The sequence below is a fragment of the Stegostoma tigrinum genome, chromosome 15 (genome assembly GCF_030684315.1).
Source record: "Stegostoma tigrinum isolate sSteTig4 chromosome 15, sSteTig4.hap1, whole genome shotgun sequence".
Taxonomy (NCBI): domain Eukaryota; kingdom Metazoa; phylum Chordata; class Chondrichthyes; order Orectolobiformes; family Stegostomatidae; genus Stegostoma; species Stegostoma tigrinum.
In genome coordinates this window covers 30,059,537-30,085,597 of record NC_081368.1, presented here as the reverse complement: position 1 = coordinate 30,085,597, position 26,061 = coordinate 30,059,537, and the positions used below count along the sequence as shown (strand labels likewise).

General features: G+C 40.7%; 1 protein-coding gene across 13 annotated transcripts in view; it reads left to right on the top strand.

Annotated features, from left to right (window-relative positions):
- The window catches only part of tenm1 (teneurin transmembrane protein 1), a 2,164,854-nt gene that overhangs the window by 1,949,294 nt on the left and 189,499 nt on the right, over positions 1-26,061 (top strand). For 12 of the 13 annotated variants that reach the window (XM_048544387.1, XM_059651404.1, XM_059651405.1 and 9 more), the window contains 3 exons: positions 429-593; positions 23,665-23,879; positions 25,078-25,288. In XM_048544387.1, the coding sequence (XP_048400344.1) occupies positions 429-593; positions 23,665-23,879; positions 25,078-25,288 (591 nt within the window). The remainder of the gene's footprint in view (positions 1-428; positions 594-23,664; positions 23,880-25,077; positions 25,289-26,061) is intronic. The other variant, XM_048544392.1, reaches the window with a different exon arrangement.

Below are 26,061 nucleotides of genomic sequence, written 5' to 3'. Positions count from 1 at the left end.
AACAAGTTATCCACCTCTATCTCCACATAAACAAGGCCTCTGAGTGCAGAGTTACAATGTAAAGTACCCCCTTTCAATGATTTATTTAATTTGTGATTAGGGCAAATGACTTGTTGCAGCAATTGATTTTTCCTTTACACCTGCTTTGAAATTAGCATTCGCTCACCCTCTGGGACTTATTATTGTAAAATTGTGGCACTCAAGCAGCAAATTGCTCTTCACATAGTGAGTGTAAAAACTTATTTGATTTGTCACAGATGCTCCCACTGTGCCAAATCACTTGCCATATTTATGAAACTGGAAAATAAGGTAGACAAAAGGCTGAAATTCCATGAAAAAGAGTCATAATTGTTTCACTTTGTTGAGTATATTTGAATTAACTGAAGAGATCTACTTACATGAATAAAAACTGCCTGTTGGTTTTACAGCAGTGCACCTGTTTGGCCTGACCTGGCAGCTGCAGCCAGTACATGGACAGCTCTACGAGAACGGGGGAAGCAAATCTTTCACTGGGCTGGAAAACCTGGATACTACTGCATCTCCCATGGGCGGAAAAGGTTCAGTCAAAGATGACATGAAAGGAGGTCTCGGAGGTAGCTGTGCACCTAATGAACCTTAAGAAAAAATGAGTGGACTCACAGTTTAACTCCCCAGTTAACCTCTGTGATAACAATTAAAAGAAAGCTTTGATTTTATAACGGGATTAGTGCTATTTCTAAAGTTGTAAAACCTACTCTATGTGAGCACATGCTGCCCTGGTCATTAGTTCCTTGTCAACAAAACAGCAAAATTAATGACAAAGGCACCAATGATGATTAATTTCAGTAAAGGAAGGATTCTTTTATTGTTTCTTTGAAAGTACACAGCAACTAACTAATTACGCTTTGTTATAGAGACTTCTGACAGGAGGCAGTAGACAAGAGAAAACTGTATGAGTTGTCTCATAAAACTTAGATTAGGCAGTGTGTAATGGACCAAGGAATTAAAGCTGTCAAAATGTGATTTAGCGGAGAAAGGGTAGAACTAATCTGCCCAGTCACTTAAGCATTTGTATCATCTGTTCCCTGTGGAAGTGAGATAGTAAATTATGGTTTTGTTTCTGCAATAGTAGGTTAGATAGACACTCGGGTCACAATTAAAACATGATAGCTCAAACAGAGAGTGTCTGACTAATTGCAGTGAGTTCATTGCCATACATCAGACTCTGTGTTCCTCAGGTAAAGCATTTTAGGTTCTTTTAATAGAGAGCATTAACAGTGAACATGGATTGAAATGCAGAACTGATACATTGTACCTTTGCCCAAATCTTCAGAAAAGAGCAATCGCCAATGGATTGCTACTCTTGCACTTACTTTTTCAGACCTCATCCACAGGAGCACAAAAGCTACATTTCGGGCCTAGACTGAGTAGGGAGCTGGGTGGGGTAGGGTGTAAACAACAGGATAGAGCCCAAAGAGAGAGAAAGACAGTTGGACAGACAAAGGAGTTGCAAATGATCAGTCTGGGAGGGTGAATAGGTATTAATGGGGACTGTTAGTGACTAACAACAGGGGGTGTGTAGTGGCAGGCTATGTGATAACAAGGCCTGGTGTGTGGGCTGGGGGGCTGGGACATGGGAGAGTTTAGGCTCTAAAATTATTGAACTCAATATTGAGTCCAGAGGGCTGTAGGGCCCCGAGTGGAAAATGAGGTGTTGTTACTCCAGCTTGTGCTGGGCTTCATTGGAACATTGTAGCAAGCTGGAGACAGAGATGTTGGCCAGAGAGCAAGGTGGTGCATTGAAGTGGCAGGCAACAGGTAATTCAGGGTCTTTCTTGCGAGCAGAACGTTGATGTTCTTCAAAGTGATTGACAAGTCTACGCTTCGTTTCCCCAATGTAGAGGAGACCGCATTGTGAGCAGCGAATGCAATAGATTAGATTCTTGGAAGTGCAGGTGAAGTGTTGCTTCACCCGGAAGGTATGTTTGGGCCCTTGGATACTGCGGAGGGAGGAGGTAAATGCGCAGGTGTTGCACCTTTGTTGGTTACAGGGGAAGGTGCCGTAGGGTTGTGGGGAGGTGTTGGGGGTGAAGGAGGTATGGGCCAGGTGTTCCACAGGGAACGGTGCCTGCGGAAGGCGGACAAGGGAGGGGAGGGGAATATGTGTCTTGTCGTGGCACCTTGCCGGAGGTGGCGGAAATGGCGTCTGATGATCTTCTGGACGTGGATGTTGATGGGATGGTAGGTGAGGATAAGGGGAATCCTATCGCTGTTGCAGGAGGGAAGAGAAGACGTGAGGGCAAAAGTACGGAAGATGGGTCGGACCCTGTTGAGGGCCCTGCCGACAATGGAGCTGGGGAATCCTTGGTTGAGGAAGAATGTGGACATTTTGGAGGCTCCCGTGTCGAAGTTGGCCTCATCTGAACATATGCAACGGAGACAGAGGAACTGAGAGAATGGATGGAGTCTTTACAGGAAGTGGGATGTGAGGATGTATAGTCCACGTAGCTGTGGGAGTCAGTGGGTTTGTAATGAATATTAGTGGTCAGTCTATCCCCAGAAATAGAAACAGAAATGTCAAGGAAGGGAAGGAAGGAGTCAGAGATAGACCAGGTGAAAGTGAAGGCAGGGTGGAAATTCAAGGCAAAATTGATGAAGTTTTCCAATTCTTGATGAGAGAGGGAAGCAGCACCGATGATGTCATTGATGTATCGGCGAAAGAGTTGTGTGTGGGGGCCGGAATAGGACTGGAATAAAGAATATTCCACGTACCCCATGAAGATACAGGCATAACTCACGCCCATGTGGGTACCTGTGGCAAGCCCTCTTACCTGAAGAAAATGAGTGTAGTTGAAAGAGGGTGAGGACAAGCTCGGCCAAGTGGAGTAGTGTGGTGGTAAGTGCAATGGTCCAGGTCTTTGCTCCAAGAAGAAACAGGGACCCCTAAGATCCTCCTGGTGTGGAATGGATGTGTAAAGGGATTGCACATCCATGGTAAAGAGGAGGTGGCTGGAGCCAATAAACTGGGAGCTTTGAAACCGGCATAGAGCGTCAGATGAATCATGGAAGTATGTGGGTAGGGATTGACCTGGGGGTGGGGGGAGAAAACTGAGTCAAGGTAGGAAGAGATGAGTTCTGTGGGGCATGAGCAAGCTGAAACAATGAGTCAACCTGGACAATCCTGTTTGTGGATTTTTGGCAGGAAGTAGAAACGAGCTGTGCAGGGTTGGGCTCTTTTGGTTCTTAGAAAGAAAGAAGATGCCTATTTTTTGATTGACACACTGAAATATCAGAACTTATGCATGGAATTGGCGTATGCCTTCCAGGTGATCGATAACATGCACAAGACAGTGATAACTGACATGGAGTTTTGTAGGCTGAACATTGGCATGGTTTTGCTATAAGACAGCCAGGTCAGAAGCTAGAATTACCAGAAGAAAAACATTCTGTGTTCATCTGGCAGGAAAGAGCAAGTTTTTCTGGAAGGAATATACTCTCAAGGATTGAGATCCATACATTGTTCAGAATGTGTTGCCTCCCTCTATCTTTCTACACAGTGAGTCAGTTAACTTCATGAGTAACTATGTTCCAATGTGTACTCCACAACAAAGGCCTGTTATATGAGAAACTTCACCCTGCAATCAACAAAATGTCCAGGTTGGATATATTTACTTTTTGTGTGATTTCAGTGCAGGAAGGGGTGCAGAGCGTAAAGCATCATCATCTTGAATTGGACATGATCTGGGAAAGATAATTAAGAATGGATAGAGAATTTAACTGCTACCATAAGCTTTTCGTTCTGAAAGGAAGTGTCAGTAACACACCGTGCTACAATGTGGCCTGGATACATCCAAGATCATGATATTGGCACAAGCTGAATCTGATCATCACTATATGAGACTCTCCGAACAGCATTCTCAACAGATGCAGCTATCACAGCACTGGCTGTAGAGAGCACTCCCTGGTCTGCACCAGCGTTAGGAAACATCCCCAAAGACTTTTTTCATTCAAAGCAGAGATGCCACAATTGTGGGAAAGTCAGCAAACCTGCCTACCCAATTAAAACACAACAGTCCCTTGGCTCTATTGAATAATCAATCTTTCTCATTCCTGCACAGAGTGGAGAAATGAAATGAAGCATTCCTCAAGACATCATCTACAATATCACACTCTCAACATATTGAAAAGAACAAAAGCAAAACCTGACCGTTTTGAGACTCACATCCAACTGACAGAACCTGACATTGAAGCCAAGCAGACTGCCTTCATTAATTACGAGGGATCTGAGTATGAAGCTTTGGGATGCACTAAGATCTACTTGAAGTAAATTGGAACAGACTGCGAGATGCTGTACCAGTGAGTGCTGTTTTCAACTCTGCCAGGATATCTACATAATTGTCGACGCAGAGTAAAGAAGAACCATATATAAAAGGCCAAAGAAAAGGAAGTATGTCCACAAGCATAGAAACAGCCCCATTGAAAACAAAAACAAGGAATGTCATCCTCAAGTGTGATGCACGATTGACAAATTGAATGAAAAATGACCTTGAGTTGTACTCTTGCGAGAACACACACCAATGAAGCCCCAGACACCACAGAAAACTGCCTTTCATTGCAGAGCTAGATATTGAAAATTATTGGAGGAACTCAGCAAAGCAATTGATTTGCTGGCCACAAGCTAAACTTTCAGTGCTGCTCCTATACAAGCTGACAATATCAAATGCAGGAAACTAGCACATGCAGAAGCCTTGCCTGAGGTCTAGTAATAACAAATTTTAAGCATTTTTGAAAATGTGCAATCAGTTTTGGCTGATCGTCCTTTCAAAACAAAGCACGCAGACAATTAAAACGTTGATATTCTTGTCCTTAAGCACTTTGAGGTTCCTCTGTCATCAAGAAATCATCAGCGTCAGGAAGACAAGTGTCATTGTCCAGGATGTTGACCTACTACCTCCTATCAGCACTGACAGTGTGACACTGAAAGTTGTTGATAGCTTCATATATCTGTGTTCCATAATTACCAGCAATCTGTCACTTGATTCTGAAATCAATGAACAGCTGTCGCAATGTATGACAGCCAAGCTGAGTAAGATAGTGTGAAACAGCAACCTGATTGAGAGCACCAAACTGCAGTCTACCAAGCCTGTCTTCCCCATGCACTCTTCGACAATGGTGAGACCTGAAAAATATGCATTAGGCAGGGGGAAAGCCTGAACAGTTTCCATCCTTCCTGTCTCAGCTGTGTATTCTTTTTGGATCTCTTGGCAGGACCACATCATTTCAAAGGTCCTGGAACATTCTAATTCCATCAGCATACACTGACTAACATCTCCACTGGCTCACTACATTTATTGGATGAATAAAAGCTGAACAGCCAAAGGCATTGTGTAATAGCCCTTGGGTCATGACCTCCAGAGGTCTACTGCACTGCTACTATGATACCAAAAACCGGGATATGAAGATGGCAAACATAGACTCTGATAATTGTTAAACAGTTGTTAATGGTCATGACCTCTAGAGACCGAGTGTTTAGGTGGACATTAGAAGAGATAAATAGAAATGAAATACTTAGCTGATTGAAAAGATGACGCAGAGAAAACAGAGATCAGGAAATTGTATGCCTTCTCAGCACACTGTCTTCCGCACAGCAAATGCAGTGGAGACTCCCATAGGGGTCTTTACCCTACACCAGGCAATGCATTGCACAGAGATAATGGGAACTGCAGATGCTGGAGATTCCAAGATAATAAAATGTGAGGCTGGATGAACACAGCAGGCCAAGCAGCATCTCAGGAGCACAAAAGCTGACGTTTCGGGCCTAGACCCTTCATCAGAGAGGGGGATGGGGGGAGGGAACTGGAATAAATAGGGAGAGAGGGGGAGGCGGACCGAAGATGGAGAGCAAAGAAGATAGGTGGAGAGGGTGTACACCCTCTCCACCTATCTTCTTTGCTCTCCATCTTCGGTCCGCCTCCCCCTCTCTCCCTATTTATTCCAGTTCCCTCCCCCCATCCCCCTCTCTGATGAAGGGTCTAGGCCCGAAACGTCAGCTTTTGTGCTCCTGAGATGCTGCTTGGCCTGCTGTGTTCATCCAGCCTCACATTTTATTATCTTACAATGCATTGCACAGTGCTGACCATCACAGTGTAAACCATCATCTTACAAAATGTTAGTTTACCAGTTCCTTTAAATTGTAAGTTAGCACAAGAGCATTTTGAGAATTATCCTAACTTATTTTCAGACAGTCCTCCTGGGCCAAGTGATTTTTGTCTCAGTCTAAATTAGTCACTGCTGAAATTTTTGAGTTATTTCCTCAGTGATGTCAGTTTAGCTCACAGTGACACAGCATTGCAGAGAGGAGTGCATCATTCTGGTCTATGCATAGATAACGGCAACCTGCAAAGAATAAATAATGCTATTAAATGAATACTCAGAAAGCTTTGGACATGTTTTCCTTCATTACTTGGTGGAGCCATTCATTTAAAGTTCACACACTGGGTTTACTTCAGTGCACAATCATTTGATCCAAGCACTATTTTGGGTGCCAAGAATATTTTGTTTCAGTTTCCCCTGGAGAGTGTGGAAAAAGAAGCAGCATCATCACTTTCTTCCAACATTCAAAAATGTCTTAGTTACATAGAGAATTCAGTAGGCTTTCTGGCCAACTTTGAACTTTGCTGAAGTAGTATTGTACCTGATATGATGCCCAAATATTTTAAGGATACCTATTGGAGGAGTCATGCAAAATCCAAGTCCTTGCAAGTTTAATTGTACCTTTTTTTTGTGTGTGTAAATTACAACTTAGCATCTTCACTGCTTCTTGGTATGCCATGAAGAGCTGGTTATGGCTCATCACTTTCTCAGTTTCAGACTCTCAAAGGTCTACACACTCAAATACAAACACTCAAAAGGAGTTTTCAGTAACATCAGTTGCATTAAATATCGAGAGGCCATACATGAGCAAGGTGATGCCGTCAACTGTATCTCATATATAACACTGTCAGCAGTTAAAACTCTTTTAGTTGTCAACAATATAATTGTGGCATTTATATCACCTTTGAGAATGAAAGCATCCATGTTTTGACTTGTGTGTAAAGCATTTCAGGATTAATTGGAATCAATTTGAAGATTAGTGAGATCATTTATAATGAAGTGAATTAGTTACCAATTACATATCTGTCCTTATTACTGCTACATAATGAATCCCCTATATTTTCAGTTGGCGTAACAAATGCAGGGTTGAGAAGGAAGAGTAGTTTAATTAGTCATTGTTTAACGGGGCTTCTGCACATTAAATGCCATGCAGCTGTATTTGTCCCTCATGTCCCTGCTTGATATCTCTATGATGCTTTCTATTGATTCTGTTGCCCTGATTTATTATAAAGTTATGCTAATTTGTTTTAGTTGTATAAAACAAGTAAAATACCACATTTCTGCACTGACTGTAATAGTCAATTTTCAACTGAAAGCATGACCCAGTAAAATATATGCATGTGTGTCCCTTATTAAATCCAATATCAAATTTTAGAACAATTCCACTTATAATAATATATGCATATATACATACAGCCAAATTCTCTGCAGAGTGATCTCAATGTTTAACAGAGGATAGATTTTCCCAGCAATAACTTAACGATTTGCTCAGTGCCCTATAATCCAACAATAGCAATTTCTCTTGATATGGCATAGTATAATGTCCCAAGGCACTTCTCAGCAGCATCACAAAGAAAAGACACTGAGCCAAATAAAGCAAAATTAGGGTTTTATGCCTGATGCCTGAAAAATTAATCAAAGTGGTAGGTTCTGAGAAGCTTTTTAAAGGAAGAAGTAGAGAGAAAGTTTTGAAGGTTAGATGATGGAATTGCACAGCTTGGGGCCAGCTGACAGTAATAGTGGAGCAATTAAAATTGGGGATGTTCAAGAGGTCAGAATTACATGAGTGTGGCTATCAAAGGGTTGTGGGATTGGAGTCTTGGAGTGATCCAAAACGAGGATAAGAATCATATTATCAAGACGTTGCTTGACCAAGACTTAGCAGACAAGTGAACAAAACTAGCATCTATTCCATACACAAGCAAGATCTCCAAAACAGCAGCCAGCTGAATGAATAACAATGCCTCCCAAAGTATCTCAACCTTCCTGAAACAATAACGAGATGTCAAGTTTTGGCATAATGGAAAGGCAAAAGATATTCAGCCTGTGGTCAAGAAAAGCAATGAAATCTATTAACTATTAATGATATATCATTAGCATTTTACACCAAGCTATGTAAGACAAAGGACATACAGCAAATCTGTTGGGGGCATTTTTACTTATGCACTTTTGCTGATTGTTTAAATTACTGATCTAAATGAGGTTCCTTCTACCACAAATGTTGGTTATTTGGTCATTGTAAACAAATTATTACTTAGTGTTGATGCCCATTTTCCAGCCACTATCACTGTGGAACATAGGCAATATGAAATAGATAAAATTCTGATGAAAAGAGGGGTAAAGGGCTGTGGGGAGGAGGCTGGCAGGTAGAGTTCAGATCAGACTAAGCTATGTTCATGGTAAACGATGATGTAGGCTTGAAGAGCTGAATTGCCTGCTCCGGCTGCTAATTCCTATCTTCCTATGTTCCTGTTGTTGACATGCTGGCCCACAGGTGACATCACAATTTCTGTATGTCATTGGCTAGTGTCTCCCAGATGTGAAAATTTGTATTTGTGGCCTTCACATGAAGCTTGAAGTGAATCTTCTGGCTTCCTGCTGATCTTCTTACATTGGTTATTTGGCTATGCAGAAAAGTGTTGAGAATGTGTTCGTCTTCAGTCTCATGAACATGCCCTATGCAGAGCACCTCTGACCTCAAAGTTAGCTGGGTTTCAAGAGAGTACCTGTAGGCTGCAACTCCTGACTGGTGCTGCTGGACTGCAGAGCTATCAGCCAACCTGATCTGGCAATTCTTCAAGGCAGGACATCCTTTTAAGATAGGAATGGAGTGTCACCTAAAGCAATTAAAGTGTTCTCAGCTATTGGGATTGTAGGTTGGCTCCTTCATCCCAGATCTTTTAGTTAATTTAGAGGGAGCCATGACGTCCCATAAAATTCAGGCCCCTCTGATTAGTCCGAGGAGGAAGTTGTTCTGTCCTGAAGTACTCCATCCAATCTGTAGCTTAGCTTGACATTGTACATTCATGTCTATTATGTCAAAATTATACATATCCAATGCAAGTCACTGGAACTCATTTGAAGTTTTTTTTTAAATTTGATTCTGCATTTATTTCCCTTAACCTAGCTGAGTTGTCATATTCTCATCCCAGCTTAGATTGTTTTTTCCCTTACCCAGTAAGGAAATTGGGTGCTGGTTTCACTGCTTGTAAGTTCAGAGAAGAGGCAAAGCACCACAAAAAAAATTCAATTTTGTTTCCTTTCACTGTGGCTATTGTGGACCGCAGGAACCAGCTTGGGGCTTGGAAGATCCTGAAGCAAGTCCACATATAAATTGGAGCAAAAGAGCTTAGTACTAGCACCAGTCAGCTTCCACTTCATAAAGGCCCCAAACATTTACCTTTTAAAAACTTTAAGACCTTGATTGAAAGTAATTCTCTTTTTTTCAGTTCATTTCTAACCTTTAGATGGGCTGCACCTTCTTAATGACACTTAATGAGACTGTACTTTGCAACAGGAACCCACCATCTGCATCTTCAGCATGAGGTGACTTCCTGTTTGAAGTATGGTTCCAATGAGTAAAACAGATTCAGGGCACACCTGATGGAAATTTTGAGGCCTGACCCTTCCTCATCAGCAAGAGAAATTGCCTAATTTGTAAAATTGTGGGCAAAGTATTGTTTAAAAAATACACATTCCTCAATAACATGGTGAAATTTGCCTATTAGATTGTTATTTCTGCGCTTGTGCAAAAATGTCCTCTCAGAGAACAAAGTGAACAAAAATGCTATAAGAGCTTTAAACTGAGCTCTATAATTTTCCTGCTCCTCAAAACAATTGGAAGGGTTTTCAACCACACCTAAGCATGTGCAGATTTGCAAAGAAAGGCACAAATAACCTTCAAATTCTCATTAGCTGAAGAAATAAATCAGTTTGGATGCCTACTGCATGCAGCAATAGGTATCCAAACTGATTTATTCCTTCAGCCAATGAGAATTTGAAGGTTATTTGTGCTTTTTCTCCCCCAAAGACTTTGAAAGAAATTGGAGATCTGAATTTTCTGAACCTGATTTCAGGAATGATGTATTTAAAATACAATTATCTGCTTGTTTGTTATTGTGAATATTTACATAACAGCTGGGATTGACACACCTTTGATTATCAATGTCTGTGGCATTTCTTTCTTGAAGTCAAAATATTAAACAGCATCATGGCTTGTTTTTGCTTGTGATTTAAACCCAACTAAAAGATGAGATGGCGTTCTTAGATAGCTCTACTTTGGTCACTTTCTACATAAAAAAAAACACTAGCTATGATACAATCATAGAGTCATGGAGATACACAGTATGGAAACAGAACTTTCAATCCAACTCATCCACGCTGACCAGATATCCCAAAAAAATCTAGCCCCATTTGCCAGCATTTGGCCCATATCCTTCTAAACCCTTCCCATTCATATATCCATCCAAATGCCCATTAAGCTTTGTAATTGTAACAGCCTCTAACACTTGTTTTTGCATCTCATTCCAAACATGCATCACCCTCTGTATGAAAAAGTTGCACTTAAATATCTTTTGAATCTTTCCCTTCTCACCTCGAACCTATGCCATCTAGTTTTGGACTCCCCTCCTCTGGGAAGATACCTTGGCTATTCAACCTGTCCATGCCACTCATCATTTTGTAAACTTCTATCCTCAGCCTCCAATGCTCCAGGGAAAATAACACCAGCCTATTCAGCCTTTCCCTATTGTTCAAAGTGTCCAACCCTGGCAACATTCTTGTAAATCTTTTCTTAACCCTTTCAAGCTTTGCAACATCCTTCCTATAGCAGAGCTATGAGAATTGAAAGCAATATTCCAAAAGTGACCTAACCAATGTCCTGTACAGCTGCAACATGACATCCCAACTCCCATGCTCAATGCATTGACCAATAAAGGCAAGCATATCAAACACATTCCTCACTGTCCCGTCTATGCACGACTCTACTTTCAAGGAGCTATGAACCGGAATAGACATGACACAAGTTGTTCCTTTAATAAAATATTAGATTTCTGAGGAAGCACAGAGTTGTTACATTACAGAAGAAAGGCCATTTCATCTGCACTGGCTTTAGTACCATTTTCCTGCCCTTTTCAATGCCCTCTGGGATGTTTTGAGTGAATGTGATGCAGAATTTCTTTCATTCCTCTAACTATTTCCTTGATATTCAACTGGACCATGACAAGTGGATCTTTCCTCTCCAGTTCTGAGCACATGCCCCGAATCCTGAAACTGGCAGGCAATGTAACTTTCTGGAATCTCGCTCCTAGCTGCGGGGAACAGTATCATCACCCTTGATATATAGTTTCCTACCTCGACTAAATTCTTCTTTGCTACCATTATTGGAATGGCTTCCTGTACACCATGGTACCATTGTCAGTTCAGCTGAATAGGCTGGTGTTATTTTCCCTGGAGCATTGGAGGCAGAGGATAGAAGTTTACAAAATGATGAGTGGCATGGACAGGGTGTAAAATGCTTTGTCAGGAGTAATTATTGAAGCAAGGAATACAAACGTGATCTAGAAGGGATTGAGATAAATATTTGTAAAGAAAGTATATAAAACAACAGAGAAAATATGTAGACTTCTTGGGGTTGTTTCAGCTAGCTATAGGTCAGAAGTTGGCGCTGCAAAAGATCATACTATTTGCTTCAGTGGTGTTGATAATAAATGACCCTCAGTGAATGTGCAAGACAGTAATCTGTTCAAAGCATAATGTGTTAGGCTTCAGTTGTTAATTCTCATTATGTAAAATATCGAGATTAGATTACCTTAATATAAATTTATTGATTTACAGTAGCACTTCTAGCCAAAATTGTTCTTTGAAAACAAAATTTTCTTGCCATTTTTCCTGTTAATTTTTAAGACATTTGTGTTGCTTACATGTCCTATCAAATTCTTGTGTGACATGCACCTTTGATATTATTAAGTTTTCTATGGTGTAGAGAAAGTATTACAAACATTCATATGTTGTAAACCGTTGTATTATAAGGCTATATAACATAGAAAATGGAAAACTAAATTGGTCTACAAATATGAATAATTTAAATCCCTCTTACTGGAATAAAATTTTTCTCAGTGTCAGAGTAACAAACTTATTTTCAGCAAAATGAATGGAACTGAATTTTGACCTTCTAAGTTAAAGCTTGATTTCTTTCCTCAAATTTTATTAGAAATTAGGAATCATTCCCTCAAGTGTTTTTGCTCCTTTTCCTGTTTTATACATGTACATTACTTGCTAAGGCTTTGGTCCAAAGATGCAAATCCTCCAATCAGTAAGGATACTGTTTTAACCTATTTGTGACATAATGACATTTTCTGTAAGTGGTAGATGGTAAAGGACACGAATCAAGAGTAGTAACCCTGGGAATTACTCACCTACCTACCCCACGATGATAACTGTGAATTATAGGATTGAATTTTACCAAAGATCAGCAAAGTGTGAACTTTAGGGAGAATCATGGAGGGGTCTTTTATGTGAGTGTGAATAAATTTTCTGTTGCAATTTTACACTGCTCACCTCATTATGTTTGCTCCATGCCCCTATGGTGCACTCACATATGTTACAAATACTTACAGTCAAGCACCTCACCCTATCACACTTCAGAGTGATTGCAGCTGCAAGAATCAAGCTATGCAGGCTACCCATCCTTAGCATATTTCAGATTGGAACCTTATTTATGTGAGTGCTACTCTTTGCCTAACACCCAGCACAGCAGAACAGCTTGTGAGAGCATCATACGCTGGAAAGCCGTGGATTGAAAATATTCACATTTATTCAACAAAAGTCAAGAAAAACAAACATAATAAAAGCTGCATTTGCTTCTAGGGACAAACAGAGAGTGCTTGCTTGTCAGTGACAATACATTTATAGCCAATGAGTGATCTGTGCACCCAGCCCGGCTCTCAATTAAGTCCTGTTTGACTTGTTATGCCCAATGCTACAGCACTCTATCATTGTGAAGGTGGTGTTCCTCCTGCTGATTGTCCTCATCTTCCTCCTCAGAAAATCGCTGCCACACTATGGTAGCATTCACCACATGCCTATTTTGCCTGGTCGAGTTCTGCAGAGCACATCATGCTAGGAACACATGGTACACTACATATGGAGTGTATTGCAAGAACCCCACCCCAAGTGAATGAACTATTGGAACTATCTTCAGGCAGCATATCTTCTCCGTAAAGACCCTGGTTGAAGAATATTCTGCAATGTATGTACGCTTAGTCTCAGTCCAGTGGTTTCAGAAAAGATTCTTCAGCCATGGTTGCAGAGAGCATCCCTGGTGTCCCAGAGACCAGCCTTGTTAGATATCCAACCCTTGAAATGTAGCTGGAACATGAGTGCTTTCAGGATCATGGTAGCTCCCAGTATACCTAGCATAACGTTTGAAATTGTGGTACTGATGATGACAGATGATTTGTATACTTACTAAATGGAAACTTTTCTTTTGATGAAGCCAGTTGTGTTATGGTATGGTGTTCTCACTGTGACGTGTGTATGGTCTGTAACACACTGCACCTGGAAGGGGCCAACAACATTGACATCACCTACTGCCCATGCTGCAGCACCAAACTTGTCACAGGGAGACAGAATTATACACTATGAGCACAAATTGCATTGCGAAAACCATTAATACATTTGTGAGTTGGGGATTGAGGGAGCTCAGAGATCCTCTGAAGGAGTTAGTTGCATAAATCCTATGCATAGCTGGAGAAAAAGGATTGTCAGACTTTGGGTCTCCTGAACCTCTTTGCATTCGGAGGGCACCTTCAGTTGCAATGTTTACTTGTAGTGGGTGTTCAGCTCCTGCTGGAGGTCGATGTGAGTCCTGGGCTTGTGGGATCATATGTAGCTTTTTGATTTTTCTGTGCCTTCACAGCAGCATGGCAATATCATCAACATACCTGTTTTGACTGGATCCATTGATCATGCTCCAAGTCAACTTGTGTAGAAAATATGAGAAACAGAATGGGTCCTTACTATTCTGAACAATGAACATTTGCATCACCCACAAATAATAAATTATTGTAGCCCTCCCTAAAATGGGGGAATTGGAGATCTCTGATGAGCAGGGCTATGGAATGCATTTACCTAGACATGGGGATCTTATTCCAATTTTACAGCACAATGGGAGATTAAAAATGTAGTCATATTAGGAAAACAATATTTCCTCTACCCCACATCATCCAAGAAAGGCAGCATTGCGTATAAAAGCATGATGACAAATACTTGCAGTTCCCAGCCCTTATACAGCCTGTGTGATGTTGGATTGTGTTTCTAAATTGTAGTTCACAGATGACACTTTTTAGGTCACCTGTGATCAATCTGTAGTGACCAGTTACATGTGAAGATTGTTTTTGGTCAGGACTTTTATCCTACACAGTTGAACACTGCATACATCTCATGTGCCCAATATTATGTTTACAGATATGTTTACGCTGGACTGTGCAAGTGCCTGATTAAGTATGATCATAACTATTTGCCTTTTCCATTGCAAATTTATGTTTCGGTTGAGGATGGAAGGCAACACAGATGGCACTTGATAGAGTGATTTGCAGGTTTGGTGTGGGAACCAGGGACCCCACAATCCATTTTTCCTTTCTTATTTGCAATCCCTGTCGACGGCAGCAGTTCTGAGCTTCTACATGATCCCACACAACTCTTCCATGTAAGTCTTCATCTCTTAACCTCTCACCTTCCTTCACCCTACCCTGCAACTTAGTTTTACCAACCTTTGTGTTTTAATGTCTCCAAGACGATGATTGTAAACATCAATGCCTTCCACAGTCCTTCAGTGACCCAATCCTCCAATGCAGTATCATTTTCCACCCTTGTATATTGAGTTGTCTCCCTTCACAGTTATTGTCCCCTCTGTATTTCAGTATTCTGTCTCCAACTCCCTCGACTGACACAGCAGAAGCGAGACAGTTGTCTTCGACTTGCAGTGAGCAGACCTCCAATGCCCACTGACCATTGCTCACTCCCCCTACTTTAGATGGCCAACCCCTGCTGTTGAGCTACTGGACCCCTGACTATCTCTGTGCAGCTTCCAGATTGGTTTACCACAAATCCTGATCTAGCACGGAATCTGCAGGGGTGACCATAGACTACTTCTCAGACTGCAGTGATATGGAACATTTAAGTGTGATTGTCCCAAGTTGATGACCAACCATCCCATGAGATGTTGAGAACTGCTTTCCAACATAGAAGCCCAGAGGAGCAAGTACCTGCCCAGACTTTTATGTAACAAATTGTCATCATCTAGTTTTTCTCTGCCACTTGGAAGAATAGGAAAATGCATGTAAATGAGTTGAAATTAGGTAATGAGATGTAAATGAATGCAAATTGGCCTCTTGCCACACACTTGTGAGATTCTCGTCTCACTGTTCAAATCTTGGGTGGGAAATCAACATTTTTTTTACCACGACATCAAGAATCTCATTTTTTTCAGTCTTGCCCTGTTTTCCTAACTGACTCTATTGCCTATGCCGTTTGTGGGTTAGAAAAATACAACCATTAGTGTCTCTGGTGATCGGTGAATGATCATAGAATTAAAAACCGCGGTGTAATTTATAGGTTGATACGCTAACAGAAAAAAAAGGTGGAACAAATGGCAATGGAGAAAGATCCAAATTGCTTTTATTTAAAAGTTCCATTAATGTTAATATACCTAGAGGTCAAACCATCAAACATCATATTTATAAATGAGGTTAATCATGGAAAGCCAAGCTACCTTCTGAGACTTGAATGTTCATTATGCATTCAGGTAGGGTTAAATTGCAAAGGAAACTTGAAAATAAGCTAAACAAGGTTTCTTCAGTTATCTGTATTTGGTGAATTGTAATGTGGAAGCATGTTTGTCTATCATTGTGAAGTACGTTCCCCCCACCATCACAGAGTGTGAAGATAAAGGAGATTGGCCGATAATGAACAGTGCTCCCATAATGATAAAGTTCACTGCAGGTTCAGAGTTGAGCAATTAGATTTCTAAATCATCAAGTTCTCAGCATGTGAAGATAACACTTTTGCACCTTTTTATCCAATTTAAAAATGACAGTTTCTTGGCAAGAGTGCCGGCAGCTTGACTCCAGTGATTATCTGACACAAAGTTAATTTAGAACTGTATGGCTGGTAAATTGTACCAAGTGCTGGGTATTCAGAAAACAACTGCTTATTCTTCCAGAGACTGCGTAAGCTAAATTTACCACACTTAACTATATTTTTGGTTGTTTAAGAGAAAACAACATTTTAAGTCACAAAAATGCCAATAGATAATCTTAAGGTCTAGAAAATGTGAGTATGGATGGTCAAGTATCCATATGTTTCTCGAGTTCATCACAACTAGTGCGCAGAGAAAACAATTCCCTACCAATTCTGTTACTCAACTCCCCCACTGCCCACCACCCAAAAAAGTGAATTGTTAATTCATTAATGCATTAAGGTTAAAAATAGATCTTTTGTTTACATTTGGTGACTGGCTATCTAATTTAAGAACCAGCAAAACTATGAAAAGGTGCAGTTGTTGGAAGTGAGCAGTTGTGGACAAAGATAAGGTCACTCTGAGCAGCAACACCAGCAGCAACAGAGCGAAGGAGAATGAACCCTGGGGGTGAACAATAGCAGCGGGATAAGTACCTGAGGAGTGGGGTCAGTCAGAATGAAGCCTGTGGGTGAACAATAGCAGCGGGATAAGTATCTGAGGAGTGGGGTCAGTCAGAATGAAGCCTGTGGGTGAACAATAGCAGCAGGATAAGTAGCTGAGGAGCAGGGTCAGCGAATGTGGGGCTGTACCTCAGGACGGAGCTCTGGAGGTGACTCATGATTCAAAATGTGACATGAGATTGGTTGCTCAGGACTCAGGTTTGCAGACTGAATGCAAATGTCTAGGGAGAGATAGATTACGTACTTTCTGTAGCTGTAGGCTGCTAGGATTAGAGAGTAGGAGTGAGGGACCTGAGTTTGGTGATTAATGGATAAGGTTGTGTAATCAGTTCCTGGATTGATGTCTGTAGTTGATAAGGCTGAGCTAAGTTGATAAAGTTTGAAATGGCAGGAGAACACGGCCCCATGGAATACTCCTCCTGAAAATATGGGAAATCAGGGACACTTCCAGTCTCCATGATGCCCCCTTATGCAGGACATCTGCTCAGCTGCAGGCTCCTAATTTGCAGTGGAGCGTCTGGAGCTGCAGATGGATTCACTATGGAGCATCCATAAGACTGAGAATATATAGATAGCATGATTAATGAGCTGGTCATGCTACCATTAGGGCTAGAGTTGGGTGACCACCATGATAATGAGTAGGTGTGGACAGGCAGTGGGGTGTTGGCCTCGCATGAGGTATGTAGGAACAGCAGGTAGATCAGTGGCACCTTGACTGACCCTATTGTACAGCAGGGAGAGTCGAAGTATAGGTGACCAGTCGTGATAGGGGACGTTTTAGTCAGGGGAACAGATTACAGTTTCTGTGGCCGCAAGTGAGGCTGCAGGATGGTATGTTGTCCCTTTGGTGCCAGGGTCAAGGATATCCCTGAGCAGGCACAGGATATTCTAAAGGGAGAGGGTGAGCAGCCAGACATTGCGTTCCATATTGGTACTAATGATATCGGCAGAAAGAGAGATAGGGCCCTGCAAAGACAATCAGGTAGGAAGTTGAAAAACAGGACTTCAATGGTTGTAGGCTATGGATTATTTCCTATACCACATGCCAGTGAGGCTTTGAATCATAATGTAGTACAGTTGCATACCTGGCTAAAGAGCTTGTGCAGGAGGGGCAGCAATATCCTGGCCAGGAGGTTTGCAAGTGCTACTCAAGAAGGTTTAAATTAGTGTGGTGAAGGGTGGGAACCAGAACAGTAGGTCAGCAAGTAAAATGACTGAGGAGAACTAAGGGACTAAGGCCAGTAAGGCTAAGAGGAAGGGGGAAGTTACTGAACATTGTGGCACTGATGGGTCTGATGTATATTTGCTTTAATGGGAGGAGCATGACAGGTAAGGCAGATGAACTTAGAGGTTGGGATTCACATATGCATCTATGATGTTCTAGCTATTGCAGAAATGTGGTTGAAAGAGGGTCCAGACTGGCAGTTTAATGTTCTGTGATTTTAAAGTTTCAGGTGAGAAAGAGAGGGATGTAAAAAAAAAGGTGAGGGAGTTTTGTTACTGATTAGGGAAAATACACAGCTGAGGCTGCAGACTTGCTCACTGAGTCAGTGTGTTTGATTTCAGACATTTTGTTACCCAGCTAGGTAACATTATCACTGCTGTACAGAGGAAGGATACCATGGAAGGCTCATTCAGCAAGGCCATATGGGTAGAGCTCACGAATCGGAAGGGTGCAGTCACTTTGCTGGGGCCGTACTACAGACTCCCAACAGTCAATGGGGGAAGAGCAAAAGATATGTGAATAGATTACAGGAAAGTGTAAAAACAACAGGGTTGTTGTGGTAGGTAACTTTAACTTCCCCTATATTTATTGGGACTTGCTTAGTGCCAAGGACTTGCTTGGGGATGTAATTTGTTAGATTTGTCCAGAATGGCTTTTTGAAGCAATATGCAAATAGTCCAACTAGACCTGGTATTGGGAAATGAGACCAACCAGTTGATTGAACTTCCAATGGGGGAGCATACTGAACTTCCAATGGGGGAGTATAGTGACTATACTGTTAGGTTTTAAGTCACTTATGGATAAGGAGAACAGTATTCCTCAAGTGAAATTACTATTTGGGGAAAGGCTATCTATCACAATATAAGGCAGAAACATGTGAAATATAGACTGGAGTGGCTGTTTAAATGTAAATCCACATCTGACATGTAGAAATCTTTTCAAAACCAGTTGATTAGAGTTCACAACCAGCTTTTTCCAGTGAAAATGAAAGACAAGGATGGCAAGATTCTGGAACTTTCAATGATGGGAGAAATTAAGAGCTTAGTCAAAAAGAAAAAGAAGGTTCAGAAAATTGAAAGCAGACAGATCCCTTAAAAATTGCAGATTGGAGTAAAGGACTTCAGGAGCCAAAAAGGGGTCACAAGATATATTTTACAATTTGGATTAAGGACAATCCCAAGGTGTTTTCTACATACTTAAGCAGTGAGACAGTAACTAAGGGAAAGAAAAGGCCACTCAAGAACAAAGGAGGGAATTTATGCATTGAGTTGAAGGAAGTGGATGAGTCCTTAAAAAATACTTTGCATCAGTATCCACAGAGAAGTGGGACATGATGGACAATGAGTCTCAGGAAGGGTATGTTGATATTCTAGGGCAGGTCAATATAAAAAGGAGAAGGTGTTGAGTGCTTTTCAAAAGCACTAAGGTAGGCAAGTCCCTAGGAATTGATGGGAGGTATCCAGAATTGTAAGGGAGGAAGTTAAGGAAATTACTGGGGCCTTGTCTGAAACCTTTGTACCCTCATAGTCATAGGAGATTACCAGATGACTGAAGAATAGCTAACATTATTCTTTAGTTTAAGAAGAGCAACAGGGATATTCTGGGAAATTATGGGCCTCTGAGATTTATATCAGTGATAAGGAAAACATCAGGTAATATTTGTAAGGATAGGCTTTACTCATATGGATGGATTTGCAATAAGGAGCATGGCTTTGTGTTAGGAAGTTCATGTCTCATAAACTTGATTGGGTTTTTAAGGAAGTGACAAAGATGATTGGTGAGGGCAGGGCAGTGAATGTCTGAAAGGACTTTAGCAAGGCTTTTGACAAGGTCCATCTTGGCAGGCTGATGCAAAAGGTGAAGTCACCTGGGATCTGCAGACACCTAGTAAAGTGGATGCAGAGCTGGCTATTTGCAAAAGACAGAGAGTAGTGGTTGAAAGGTGTTGTTCTGATTAGAGATCTGTGACTAATTGTGTTCCACAGGGATCAGTGTTCGGATTCCTGTTGTAATATAATAAGTCATTTGGAGGAGACTGTAGGTGGCCTGATTAGCATGTTTGCAGATGTCACAAACATTTGAGTAGCTGTGGATAGTGAAGAGGGTTGCCAGTGGATACTGAAGGATATAGATAGGTTGGAGACTTGAGAGGAGAAATGACAGATGGTTTTTAAACCAGACAAATGCGAAATGATATATTTTAGAACATCAAATGCAGGAAGGAAGTATTTACGAAATGGCAGAATTCTTAGCAGCATCAACGTAAATAGGGATCGAGTCGTACAGGTCTACAGTTCCTTGAGAGTGTCATCGCAAGTGGATAAGGTGGTCAAGAAGGCATATGACCAGCTTGCATTCAACGGTCAGAGTATAGACTATAAAAATTGACAGGTAATGTTGCAGCTAAACATTACTTTAGTTTGGCCACATTTGGAATATTGTGTAGAGTTCTGGTCGCCACAATACCAGTAGGATATGGATGCTTTGGAGAGGGTGCGGAAATGGTTTACCAAGATGTTGCCTGGTTTGGAGGGTCTTCGCTATGGCCAGAGATTGGACAAACTTGGTTCGTTTTCACTTAAACATCGAAGGATGAGGGGCAACCTGACAGAAATTTACAAAACTATGAGAGGCATGGATGGAATTGATAGACAGAGTCTTTTTTCCAAGGAAGAAATGTCAATTACTAGGGAACATAGGTTTAATTTAAGAGGGGGTAAGTTGAAAGAAGATATGCAGAGCAAGATTTTACACAAAGGTTGGCAAGTGCCTGGAATGCGTTGCTGAAGGAGATGGCGGAGGCTAATACAATAACAACATTTTACAGATATATGAATAGGCAGAGGATAAAGGGATAAGGACCACGTAGATGCAAAAGAATTTCAGCGTCATGTGTTGGCGCAATCTTGGTGGGCCGAAAGGTCTGTTCTTGTGCTGGACTGTTCTTTGTTCTGTACAAATAAGATACAATGAACTGAACATTTCCAGTATCAAACATGCATTAAAAGGAATTCAGTACCTGATACAGTGTCTGAAGAATAAGTGAGATATGCATATTTGTCTTGGAAATTGATACATTTCAGTCAGACATCCAATAGTTGACAGTGGGCCTTTCTTTGAGATCGGGGCACTGGGGTGGACGTACTGCCTACCAAGAATTGTTGAGCAATTGGAAATTAATAACTCTTCTGAAAGGAGCACTACAGGAAAGCAGTGACCACTCTGCAACAAACAAATACCCAAGACCTAGGCCACACATATATGATGGCAGGAGCTAGTTCACAGAGTGCGGGTCACAGAGAAGTTGGCAGTGAGGGTGGAGGGCGTTAGCTCTCAGTGGATCACTGAGATGGTGGATGACTCAATTGGGTGCTATCGAACCTATAATCTCCTGAGGCCGGCAAGCACATATGCTGGTATTGCTGGTCATGCACGTTGAAAATCAAGCATGCCACCTGCTGCTGGGTTAACACCAGCACTGGCAGCATAAAGACTTTAATTCAGCTTCAAAGCCAGCCCCCCCAGGGCAGGGTAGGAATGCCGTCCAAAGACCCACCCATTATGGACACAAATTGGGGGATGGCTGATTAAATGCCCCCTACCACCAAACTCACTCAAGGAGATGGCACAAAATTCCGCCTTCATATGTGTTATTTAAAATTGCAAACTTAGGTCCTTGCAAAGTGAATGTTGAATATTGAAGAAATTTTGAAGGGGGGTCACCGGACTCGAAATGTTAACTCCACTTTCTCTCTATGGATGCTGCCAGGCCTTCTAAGTCTCTCCAACAATTTCTGCATTTTCTTTTCAGATTCCCAGCATCTGCAGCCCTTTATTTATTGAATATTGTGCAATCAATAATATTAGGTAAAAATTTGGAGTTATGGTCACCTAAATTAGAACACCCTAATTTTAACCAAGTTTGACTTACCACCATCCTTTAACCATTTGCAGAAAGTATCATTTGACTTTGTCAAGCTACAGTTGCTCAGTAAAACTGAAAGTCAATCTTCAACATTGGTGGGTTGACTTCAAGTGATATTAAAGTTTCAAAATAATTTGAAAACTTGGTTTTCAGTTGAATAAGGGTATAACTTTTTAATAGAGGCAGACAGCTTCAGATTCCTAATTCCACAATTAGGCAACACTTGCTGAACAATACAGAGTGCGTTAACAGCTTCACAAAACACCAATTTAAGATAATCTATCAAACTCTTCGCATGGCTTACTTAAGCCTTAGTTACATGGCTTATGCTTGCTAAAAGTGACATACATTGACAAGCAGGAACCCGTTCCTACAACTGAAAAAAAGCAAGCATTACAGCTTTTCTGAATTATCCAGAGCTTAGACAGCCATTATTACTATTGATTTCTCCCCAGTTAATCAGAATCAACTTGTCAAACAATGGGGAATCTTTATCTTCACGTAGTGTAAATTGATATAATCATTTGAAATTTGACATTCTTGTGTTTGTCCAGATAAGTGCAAGATAAAAAGCGCTGGCAATAGTCTTTTTTTTCAGGAAGTGTAAACTGTCAGATTTCGAACTGGCCAGCCCAGTTTCCCACGCTCATGAAACCCAACACTTGAAGGAAGACAGGGACAGCTTTGGGGAGATTTTAGTTTTATTTTGTCCTTTTCCTTCTCCACCAACATCCGGCAGCTTCTCAATCCATTGTTGCCCATGCCCACCAACATATTCCAGATGGCAGGGAATTGAAACTCATGGCACTACAAGCTCATCACCTACAACAGTGTGTGATCTCGAGAACTTCTAGCCCAACTAAATACAAACCTTTCAGATGCTCTGACTGTCAGTGAAGAATCTGTCAAAACAAAACTATACACATGGTCAGGGTCAACCCTGAGAATCTCCAATGATGAAATATTTCAAGTATTCATTTCTTTCCACGTATAATTTACTGTCCACTGAATGCTGTTACTCTGTATATTGAATTGCTTCACTGGCTCTAAATGAGTTGACACCAAGTGTGTGAAAAATTGAAATCTGTAACCATCACAAATGTTATGTGATAAGGTCTGGAGTTTTGAGCTGCTAGAGTCCAGGAAGAAAAAAAATTCTAAATGCAATTATTGATTTTCACTGAATTGGCTCATCAGAGGCAGTTTGGGAGCTGACGTGTGACTTTAGTTTTTTTGTGATCAGGAAACTAAAAGTAATTCTGACCACAATCCATATTCCCTTTCCTGGAAGGGTTGATGTGTAGATGTCAGATGAGCATAAGCTTAGGCTTTCCAACTCTCTCAATAGTGCAGAAATCGTGGACACTTGGGCCAGATACTGGAGGATTGCACTCACATTTGAAGGGAATCAATGACTTCAGGGCAGCAGAGACTACCAAAAGGAAAAGTGTTGGAAAATCTGCTCGCAGATTGAAAGATTTCTGATCCACAGGCAGGTTGAATCCGTTGAATCGGTTCTCTCCCTGAATTAGAACAGATTGGTACAGCATAATACGAAATGATTCCACTTCAGTGCAAATAGGAATTAAATTGAAAAAAATGGGAATTTCCAATTAAGATCTGTTGTTCTGCTGTAAAATTAATCTGAATGAACATGCAACCTGTTTTGTATTTCTTTCAGGAAAATCTGTGAATGTGTTGCAACGAGGCAGAGCCATTGAAACAGGAGAAGTAGATATTGGAACACAGGTCATGCAGACCATCCCTCCGGGTCTGTTCTGGCGGTTCCAAGTCATCACAGAGCACTCCCTCTATCTGAAATTCAATGTATCATTGGCAAAAGATGCCTTATTAGGAATTTATGGTCGACGGAACCTTCCACCCACACACACCCAGGTAATGGGATAGCTTTAATTACTGGGTTGACGTCAGGTACAATTAAGTAGAAACAATCTTGCATTTACTTGAAGAGGTTCAGCTACATCCTGCAATGCACTAAGAATGTTCATGAGCAATGCGCCATTCTAAAAGTGAGAAGTAACTTATTGTTTGGTATATTTTATTCTTTTGCTTTTGACTATTTTTTAAAGGAATTATCAGGATGTTGGCACAATTAGAGAAGGTGGCTTTTGTCACCCATTCCTATCTTCTTAAGCTTTTGCAAACTGTGTGATATATTCTGCTATGATTTTATACACTGAATGGTTTACCAGTCTATTTCAATGGGCAATGTGTGGTAACAAAGTTAATGTAGGAGTGAAATCACAACATTTCAGAAAAATGTCAGTGTTTCTTTCCTGAAAAAGCATTTGTAAACCAAATTGACAGCCAGATAGCTTAATAGCCACTTTTATTGATTCCAGCTTTTTATTTTTCAGCTTTTGTAAAACTAAATTCAAATTCTCAAATTGCCTTACTTTGATTCTGGATTCATGGCTTCTGTATGACGAGTCCAGGGCTCTGACTTACTAATCCAGTGATGTAACTCTTGCAGTGACACATCTTGAATTTAAGATGAATAAAGTTCATTCTGTACAAAAGGAATAGTAAGCAATCGGAAAATTTAAGATAACAAAGTGTAGAGCTGGATGAACACAGCAGGCCAAGCAGCATCTCAGGAGCACAAAAGCTGACGTTTCAGGCCTAGACCCTTCATCAGAGAGGGTGATGGGAAGAGGGAACTGGAATCAGAAAATTTAGATTTTTTTTTCCCATTTCTGATTGCCCATTGATGCATACTGTAAACACGCTACTTCAAAAAAGTGCCAGAGATTCTTTAGTTAGCAACAGCAATGTTAGTGAACTGACAGGATACATAGTTATCACAGAGAAAGTGTTAAATAGAATATCACTTATTTCTGAGGTGTAATGGTTCTACCCTGAGCTCCTAATGGAGATATAATAACATTTCTTGAGCATGGTAAAGAAAGCCTGATTGCCTGAGCCGTCAGTAGAAATCAGTTACTTGCATTCCATAAATGGAGACAAACCTGATCACAGAATAGAATCTGAAGAAAGCCGTGTGTCCTACAGTCCCTACACATCCGTTCTTAGGAATATTGTCAACTAAATCTTGTTTGTTTTGTCCCTTCAGTTTGATTTTGTGAAACTTCTGGATGGCAAGCAGTTGATTAAGCAGGAAAACAAACCTCCAGACAAATCAAAACACACACCTCGGAATTTGATCCTGATGGCCCTTCAGGAGGCAGGATTCGTTGAATACATGGATCCAGGAACTTGGCACTTCGCTTTCTACAATGATGGGAAAAAGATGGAACAGGTGTTTGTGCTTACTTCGGTAATAGGTAAGTTTCTATTGAACACGTATTCAAATAGTGCACGTCACAATGTTTCATTTGTCTTTAAGTCAGTGACTAAAAGCAGTTTTAAACAAGATACAACGTAAGTTTAAGGAAAACAAAACAGAAAGTCAATTCATCCTTACCACTATTGATTGATCTCCATGCAACTTTGCACTATATTTCTCAATTCCTCATTTTTCTAGAAACTGTCTGTGTCTCTGTGACGTATTGATGCAGTATGTTTCAATAAGACTTCCAGGAATCAATTTCAAATGTATTTCAGTCATAACCTTCCTAACAACAGTAGATGTCAGAAAATTGCAGGCATGTAACACTCAGTGTGTTTTTTTTTACGTGAAATGTAATGGATCAAAAATTATTAGCATATTTGCAATTTTCTGATATCAACTGCCAGTGCAAATGCATCATTAAAAATTGCTTATTGAACATATTGCCCTGCAAAAATATTGTGATTTATTATCTGATGCTTTATTGTGTCAGAGGTTTAAATGAATTACTTCAGGGCGTAATATCTATATTTAAATAAACTAAATGAATGTGTAAATAACTTTTGTTAAAATTACACAAAAACTTGGGTGAACCTATAAATCTATATGCCAAAACTGGCACTCAAAAAAATTTAGCTCTGCCATATAAAATGATTTTGCTTAAATTCTGTTCATTGTTGATATCCTTCTTTCAGAATTATTCCCTTTGATCATGTAAGTAAAGGGTTCACTTGTTATTCACAACAGTATCATTAACTGTGAACCTTC